The 9,019-nt window shown below is 38.5% G+C and overlaps 3 protein-coding genes across 3 annotated transcripts; all 3 read right to left on the bottom strand.

Annotated features, from left to right (window-relative positions):
* Nucleotides 1-43: 43 nt before the first annotated feature.
* LOC142351026 (immediate early response 3-interacting protein 1-like) lies at nt 44-564 on the bottom strand. The gene has a single exon (XM_075403087.1). It carries the CDS (start codon nt 524-526, stop codon nt 212-214), a length of 315 nt encoding a protein of 104 aa, XP_075259202.1. The 5' UTR covers nt 527-564; the 3' UTR covers nt 44-211.
* Nucleotides 565-2,993: 2,429 nt separating this feature from the next.
* On the bottom strand, nt 2,994-4,066 carry LOC142342069 (uncharacterized). The gene has a single exon (XM_075393251.1). The coding sequence runs from the start codon at nt 4,057-4,059 to the stop codon at nt 3,076-3,078; it is 984 nt and encodes a 327-aa protein (XP_075249366.1). The 5' UTR covers nt 4,060-4,066; the 3' UTR covers nt 2,994-3,075.
* A 70-nt stretch (nt 4,067-4,136) lies between these two features.
* On the bottom strand, nt 4,137-8,718 carry LOC142342058 (nuclear inhibitor of protein phosphatase 1-like). Its single transcript, XM_075393244.1, has 3 exons — nt 8,353-8,718; nt 7,797-8,070; nt 4,137-4,718 (listed from the first exon to the last, which is right to left on the bottom strand). Exons 1-3 carry the CDS (start codon nt 8,702-8,704, stop codon nt 4,280-4,282), a joined length of 1,065 nt encoding a protein of 354 aa, XP_075249359.1. The 5' UTR covers nt 8,705-8,718; the 3' UTR covers nt 4,137-4,279.
* Between the last annotated feature and the right edge of the window lie 301 nt (nt 8,719-9,019).

The following is a 9,019-nucleotide window of genomic DNA, read 5'->3' as shown; positions in this document are numbered from 1 at the left end:
GCAGACTGCCTTCAGTTTAAATTTGCTCTATAATTGGAAAAAGTTGAGGACAATTTAAATTTAATTGTAATACATCAACAAACATAAGCAGAACAATAATAAAGCATAAGGAAAATTTTCATAGTATTACAGAGCACCAAAAATAAAATTACTAAATCAAATACCTAACAAAATGAGTTTTCATGTTCTCGTCATTGTTATTTTACTACCCTTAACCCAACAGCAATTCAAGTGCAATCGCGAATAAATTGATAAAAATTAAAGGCACTCTCATTATAGTTTGAACGGCAATTACAAACTTCAGAAACTGTGTTTTCATCGACTCCGTAGATGATGGTTGGGAAGTTTGTCCATACATGGAATTGGGTCCTCCTGGGAAGTAGGGATCACTCATCATAGATTGAGCAGCTATCGTAGCTTGTTCAGTCCAGCCTAGTTTGTCCAAGAAACGCTCCTTGTGCAAAATAGCAGCTGCGTTTAATAGAAGGAGACCAGCCTTCATTAGGGCGTATATTGTGAACGCCATTCATAAACCTGAAAGTCAATATTTCATCCAAAAGCTGCGATAATTAAAGTTCTTGATTGTTACACAAAGGCAAACGTTGATTTCCAACGCTTTCGTCAAACAAGGCCTTTGTGACATCGGCGGGTGTTGAAGGCATCTTTGAGTTTTCTTCTGTTAATAGATATAGTTTTGTTCTGTTTATAGATATAGTTTTAAGCAACACCTAAACGTTCGAAATCCAAAAGTAAAGAAAATTGTCGAATTATTTTAGTATAATATATAATCACAGTACCTCATTTTAACTTTCACATGGAATAACAATATTTTGCAGCTTAATTTTGCAGTTTCATTCATCAAACGCTGGCTCAACGTTAGGATTAAAGTCAACACTCAGTGGACCTTATCTCTTTGAATTGAAGTAAAGAAGTCATTTTGATAACGATGAAATTCATTTATTATAGTGGGGTAAATCACGTGTGACAAAAAGCTTAATTATGCAAATGAACAAAAAAAACTCGCACAACTAAGAGTGAAAATTGACAACATGCACGCAGTTCAGTCGAAATTGCATGAAAGAATGAACAAAAATAAGATCTGAAGGGATCGTGACGCCATATGGTCGTATCAAAAATCTTGACGACAAGTCCTGAACTGCAATTCAAACTTATCAACGAAAACATGGTCTGAAAAAGGCTAATAATGGATTCGGAAAAGCACTCAGAAAAAAACCGGATAAAGACTCGGAAAACCATTTACAAAAAAATCCGATCCAAAAAATAAAAAAAAAGTAAAAATTAAAGTGAAATTGCCGCATGTGAACAAAAAACCACTAGCGAGAAAGCGAATTTTCGTTCAAACACCGTTTTCTCACTCTACTTTAAATTTAGAGCAAAAAAATTTCATGCCGCAAAACCACTCGCTTTTTCGCTCCGCTTCTTGTTTCGATGTGACCAAAATCCGTACTCCTACTTGACTTCAAAAATATGCGGACAGATACTAAAATAAAGCGCACCAATACAATTAAAATTCTTTGAGTTGTAAAAAAACCAAGAGAAAGCCAATGATAGTTAAAACAATAGCTTTGCTGCAACTAATAAAAAGCTTAAAACAAACAGCAAAAAGTCACATCAGCAAAAAGGTTCAAATTCTTCGGAAAATATGGAAAGAAGCATGCCTGTGCTTTCATCTATCGGAGTATCCATAAATTACAGACATCACAAAAATCAAAGCAAACAAAAACATACCGCCGATGATAAAACTTAACTCGCTCAACAAATAAATGTTTGCAATTGCAATTTCATTTTCTTTTTCTCCGTTGGGCCAAAACTCCACATGAATAATTTGTACTTTCAGTCACAGTAAAAAAAATAACACATAAAACATAACAGACTAACGTCGGGCGAATTGCTCTCAAACGACCGGCTGGCTTCGGTAGTAGACCGCTTGTGCTTAGGGATGCTAGCTTTAGTAAGGGCGGGGGAACGTTGTGGGGTAGGCTAGACAACAGGGGGTTCAAATCGACATGTGGAGGGTGAAAATGGGAGTATTGGGGGGGGGGGGTGGATGGGGGTGATGACTGGGTGACTGATGTGGGTCAAAATTTTAAGATTAAGAACCGCCCTTCACACCATGAAATTGTCCCTTAAAACAGTTTTGGTGAATTGCGTTCTTAAGAGAATAGTAAGGCCTAAGGTTCTAAGTATGTGTTAGAACAAAACCTTAGTCGCTCGAGGGACTTAGTGCCCTGACACAATGGCGCTTGCGCCGGAGTGATGGGCATGAGGCCCGAGTGGACCAAGATTTTGTTCTATCAAAATTTAGAGAACCAAAGGGTACGAAAGTGTTGAATTTCATTTGAAACTGAAGTTAGAGTACAATTTACAGATTAGTGAAATATTTTTTGTTAAAAATACAGGAGTTGAAATAAACAATTCTTTATTTCACAGCCGATTATTTTTGCGTTTTGATTCAAGAAGTAACGTCTAATTTTCAAACTCTAATCTCTAATTCAAACTTTCAAACTAAGCTCTCTGCCTCGAAGTTTTAGTGACCGATGACATCGTATTCTGGGTTCTGCGAACAATGTCCTGCGAGCGCTAGCTGTTTATCCCGTTTTTGAAAAACAAAAGTCAAATAGGTCAGACGAAAAACCGGTCAAGCGAAAAATCAAATAAAAAAGACCACACGACTAATATAATTGCTACAAACTTCGTTTGAGGGCAATTAAACACTCCAAAAACGGTAATCCAATCATTCCAAATGTTGCCTAAATAATTAATACAAACTTCGTTTAAGTTACTCCAAAAGATGTAATTGGCAGATAATAGGCGTGAAGAAAGTCCGATAGTACCAATCTATTCACTCTTGGTACTCACTGATGGCTCAAAACCTGCAATACCAAGCGATTACGAATCTGCATTACTACGATTGAACCTAAGATTTTCCCTGAACAATTTTCCTTAAGAAATCATCTTAAGCTTAAAAAAGATAGCACATCTAAGATCGTTGAATTTACGGGACAATTAAATAACGCTCAGAAAAACAAAACATGAATGTTTCAGAAACAAAAATTAGTACTGCCTACGACCATATGCGTTCTGTCGGCCGTGGCGCTCTTGGTTGCTGACTGATCTTTGAAATCGTGGCATTATATCCTGCTGCTCGCCATAACCCGCTTCCCTGTCATAGGGGTTCTGTAGTGTGTAACTCCTGGTCATCTCTTTTCGCTGCTTGTAACCTGATCCTGATTGATCGTCATAGCGACGATTGTTATAAGGAAGCATTTCCTCTTCACCGAATCTTCGTTTGCCATAACTGTTGAACTGTTCTGATAGCCTGCCTTTCTGAACAGGAGGGTACTCGCTCATTGGTTCTGAAGTGCGACCACCTAAACGTCGTTGCATACTTGAAGATACGGAATAGGAACCAAGGGTGCTTAAACTACTCTGTCTAGCGCTGTTCGACACAGTTCTGCTGAGCGTAGGAGGAGTTTGATCTCTGATCGAAGGTTGATAAGGGTCGTACTCATCGTTGTCCAGAAATCCAGAACTTGACTGTGATGCTTCCTGATGATGATTGTAACTCGGAGTTGAATGAAGGGAGAAATTACTCATCGGATCATAGGAGTCTTCATCATCGTGATGGTGGTTATTATACGCAGATCTTGAACTTCGATCTGGCTCTGGATCGGGAAACTGTAGATCTGAGTTGACCTCTGGGTTCTGCGTAATGAACTCAAGCACTTTGTGTTGGAGGTCAATGGGGGTCAAATCTGAAGTATCGTTATCTGGTGACGCGTGTTTCGATTCCATTCTGGCTCGTATGGACAAAGTACGTCCATATAGTCTGGTATCTCTAAATAATTCAATTGCATATGGCACTGATTGCGAATGTTTGTAAATGATGAACGCAAATTTGTTGTTTGAGTTTTTGGGTCTTTTGACCACAACGTTGACAAGTGGCCCAGCTTGAAGGAACAGTTCGAACAAAATCTCCTCAGTCACATGTTCAACTAAGTTTCCCACATAGAGCGTTCGATCAACCTGATCATCCATATCTAGAATACTTAAACGTATTTCCTCTGCTATTGCAATAATGATTAACGTTCATTCCATTTACCGAGGAAAAAAAACACAAGTAAACAACTATAACAAATGATATAGATATAAAACTACAAAAAAATTAGCTATAAGTTTTAGACAAACATTTGGTGAGGGCCATTTTTGGAACAACTGAAGTACCATAAATGCTCTTTAAGCAACAAAAACATCAGCTCTAAATGGCCATGCCACCCGTAGGTTTCCGCCCCGGCCATGCTTCTTTTGGGAAATACTTCTTCTTAGGCATAAGTTCATTCCCGGCCAGTTCATTAAGAGACTCTTGGTTTAGCCCGACACCCGCTACATTTGATGTTTGGTCATCGGCGTCCGGCTTTACTGACAGATCTACATCTGGAGCTGAGTTAATTCTGATTGAGCTGATAGGGTTGTCTAGAAGTCCTGCATATAAGTTGAACGAATCGTCTTTTATAGGTCGTAGAATGTGATGCTGAGTGTTGTGGTTGTTCTGGCTGCTGGGTTCTAAGGCAGTTGGTGAAAGAGCAGATTGAGGTGCTTTGGAGCTGGTTTTGGGAATTATTGCAGTCTGGATTAGGTTTCGGAACTTTCCTACTGTTGGGTCAATGTCTTCAGGGTTTATTACATCCTCTTCTTCCCTAAACAATTGAAGTCATCGTAATACATTGTACAGTCAATACTTTAACTAGCCAAATTCTCCATAATATCGACCATAGAACATAACCCCCCTCCATGACCATGCCTCTCATCCGCTGTGGGATGTAATCCGGAAATCACGGGCCAGTTATCGCGGCGAAGCCGCGGCGCGCGCCCACCGGCCCGCCAGGGGCAACTTAAAATACGGGTATCTCCAAATTTTTCGGCTTAATTGACCTCATTTTCAAAATTCGGGTTGCTTGCCTATCGGCTTGCTTGACCGCCACCACCCAAAATAGTAAAATCATCAAATTTTGATAGCAAATTTGATGATAAATTATCACAACCTGATCGAAAAACTTTCAAGCAAAACCAATAATTTGCAACAAATATACGCCTTTAACTTCTCGGCCAAAAACTGATTTACAGCCAAAAAAACTATTAGAGACAAAATTGATATGTTAGCAAAATTTCATTTCTGAACAGTGAGAAAAACAAGCAAACAGCATCACGACAAGTTACACAAACAAATGATCTTTAGAACTTGACAGGTTTGAAAAATGGTTAAATGCTGATAGCTTTTGACTTGTAAATGGATACAAGAGATACTTGATGACTTGGGAAAACCTAAGAAAAGTTATTCTAAAGTTATGTGCCTTTAACGCAAAGAAGCAGGTTTCCAGTTTGAAATAAAGATATGACTTGCCAGAACAAGCGAACACCCCAATGGTTTCATACCCCAAGCCTCCGGAGTAAGAATCTGAAGCTCTAAACCCTCGGCTATTAGGTCCTTGTAATAGCTTATCTTACAATCGGTTATATTTACGCAACAAGCTTAAATTCCGAATAAAAGCAATTTAGGTCACGATAAAATCAAGACGTCAAGCGCGAGAAAGTCACTCGAGAAATGAAACCAAAAAATATATTCTAGAAAAATACAGTCAAGCAAAAATTTCGCATAAAAAAGACCCATGCGTTTACAATTATAGCCTCAAATTTCGTTCAAGAGCAATTAAAAAACATAAGCAACTAACGTAGAAAGAATTGCTCTCTAACGAGCAGTGAGAGGTGGAATCTATTGCAGTCTGCTTAAATTGCGAGAGGGGGAGGAGTAACTAAAATCATTAAGGCGGCTTCAAACTACGTCATGAGAGGTTATTATAATCACTAATAAAACTTAAAGTAAGAAATACTCCAATTTCGGCACAATTTTCATCTGACTGAGTAGTGAACTGCCTCCACTTGATTTCAGCTGCTGATACTTGGGAATTGTGAATGAGAGAGAATTTTAAATCACGCAAAACAAAAAAGTCAAGGGCGGAGAAGTCACCCGAAAAGTCAAAACGGTCAAGCAAAAACTTGGCATAAAAAAGACCAACACGTTTACAATAATTGCTTCGAAGCTTCGTTCGAGAGCAATTAATAACAATTATTATCTAATCAAATCTTTCATTTGAAAATCTTTAACTTACGGTTATTATTTAGCTGCAATTTTTATCCTCCCTAGAGTCCCATTTATGTACTCTAACTTCCCAGTCCAATGTAAATGATTTTCAAAAACTGAAATCAGAATTATAGTGAGGTTCAACTTTGATTAGAAATTTAAAATATAACTGATTAACATCATGCTAATTGCTCTCAAACAAATGGCGAGTGGTTGCCTTCGTCAGTAGCTAGCTGCAGTTCGTAGAGACCAGCTTTCGCTTAATTCGGGGGGAAAGGTCGAACGGCCGGGTGGTTGAAGTGGTGGGTGGATGTGTGAAGGAGGTGGGATTTAGGTTGAACTCTAAGAACCGCCCTTTGCATCATTAATTTATGTCTGCTAAATAGCTTTGTTAAATTGCATACACAGAGGCTAGTGAGCAGTAAGGTTCTAAGAGAACTCAGTGGGGAAAATCTTTCAAGTGGTCTGACGGAAAAAAGTGGTAGTACGAAGAATCGCATAAAAAGACCAACAACACTAATATAATTGCTTCAGACTTCGTACAAAAGCCACTGAAAATCGGAGATCTACAGTGCTTTCCTCTTCCATTTGCACTGTTCGCCAAACGCATGCAAAGGCACCTCATACTACAACTGATCCGATGACGCTTCAGAAAATTTAACAACAGATTATACTAAACACTTCTCCAAATTATACTTCAATTGTCTTCATTATTTGATGTAAAATTTCTGAAAAAAATTCAGCGAAACAAATTGGATTGGGAAAATTGACGGATGTTCGACCAACTTAGAATGACTAATCAAACAAAGGTGGGTAAGTGCTCTCAGAGCTGGTCTAGATTAAAAAATCATCTCTGCTTTTTGGCAGATCTTGCCTTAACATTAAGATCGCCTAACTAACCATTTATGACGGACTGTGTTCTCAGATGACTTTAAAATCTTTTCCCCCAAAAGTAGTAAGATCAATTTGAAGTTTTCGATATAATTTTTTCTTCGTTTTAACCTTAAAGAGCTGAACTGAGCATATCTCTTGAATAATCTGCTGTTTTTAAGTGCTGTTTAATGGTACCACATTTATATGTCTCCGCAGATGATACCAATACACCAAAATTGGCTAACCAAAAAATGAGGCTAGTATAAAGTTGTTTACTCCCATTATCTATTCTGAATTTATTTTGACTGTGTGTATTTTCGGAACAATTGAGGAAATTCTTAAAATTCGTATAGGTTCCGAGAAATTCGTTTCAGTTAGACAAATGAACTCATGCTATTTGACGAAAAATACAGAAATAAATATTAAGTTAGGAAAGAAATATACAGAACGAAATATCAAATGGATGTATAAAATGATCATTTTCAGAAAAATACTTGATTATGAATCTTGGGTGGGCACACGATGTCCCACCTATCTTGCGAGCACACTTATGGATAGCAAACTTTCTAGGGCGCAAATATACTTGCAAAAATTAAACAATTCTCAAAATTGCTGAACAATGTGATCCAACTCTAAGTTGAAACCCATTTGGGTGTAAACTAATTTAGCAACAAATCGCATGAGATATATCAAGAATGATGTGACAAAACGGTACGAGAACAACAGTACTAAAATTAATGTAGCAAAGAACACCCTAACGTACCTGAAACGCACACCAATAAACCTGGCTTTCTTCGCAGCTGGTCCTTCGCTAGAGCTATTTTCGTCAACTCCACTCAAAATTGTTACTCTTTTATTATGTGCTGTGTTGTACTCTGTTAAGTTATCTAGAGCCGATTCGTCTTGTGGCAGTCCAAAACGTGCCAGACCAGTTAAGTTAGCGACGTCTTCTGGACGGTGGTCTTCAGCTGGCATGGCTTGCGGTCGTTCCCGAATAATATACTGTCTTGTTGAAGCACCGAAAGATATTGTTGAATCTGCGAAACAGAGACTGATAAGTTGATGCACTTAAAAATTGCCTAAATTTTATCCCACCCTTCAAGGCTGGTATTTATAAGCCCCTCCTTGAAAAAAAAATGTATAAGCAACATCGGGTCCCATTATAGCCCCCCCCCCCCCATTATGGTATATTTACCATGATGGGGGGGGGGGCTATAGGTTATCTGACCACTAAGCTGGGGGCTATAATGGGAAAGACCCGCAACATCTGTTACAGCTGGTAACGGTTATTTTAACAGACTTCATCACACATTAATTACCTAAATGTATCTGAGTAGGTTTCAAAGCCTCCAAACGGACTTTCCCAATGAATGTCCCGTGAGCACTATTGAGATCAACTAAAAAAGATTTGTTGAGATTTTTGTGGAAAAGCAGCACAGCGTGAACTCTCGAACAAGAGGCGTGGTCAATGGTGAAGTCGCAGTAGAGAGGGTTTCGTCCAAAGAAGTAAGCCTTTTTCTCGTCCACCATCATTTTTTGTATCATTTTGACCTCGCCATCTTTGTCTTTCAGAACATCTAAATGCAACCCTGATGATGGTTTTCCAGCCCAAGAAGGAATTTCGAATCCCTCAATCTCGGGAACAATTTTTTTATGACGTGGAACATTCATGTCATTCTGAAAGAGCATTTCATCATTAAAATTCTCGATCTAATCTATTTCAATCCCCAGCATTTTTATGAATCCCACTGAGTTGTTATATAGCACCTTACGTAAGTAAAAGAAGCACATGTGCAAAGGGACGTAAAAATTATATGCCCAATAATCTGGGGAGCCCAACAAGAACAAATTATGTTTCTAGGACCTGTTGTTCTTGCCGGGGATTTTCAGTCACGGCTGTGGGACCTGGTCCCTTGTCAGGTTGTTTCTACACGTTGAGCAGTCGCAGCCGATTTGCCACGTATAGATGTTTCTTTCACAAAATGT

The sequence above is a fragment of the Convolutriloba macropyga genome, chromosome 1, assembly GCF_964194025.1.
Source record: "Convolutriloba macropyga chromosome 1, txConMacr16.3, whole genome shotgun sequence".
NCBI classification, from domain to species: domain Eukaryota; kingdom Metazoa; phylum Xenacoelomorpha; order Acoela; family Convolutidae; genus Convolutriloba; species Convolutriloba macropyga.
Note: the sequence above shows the minus strand (reverse complement) of the source record. Positions and strands in the feature narration are given on the sequence as shown.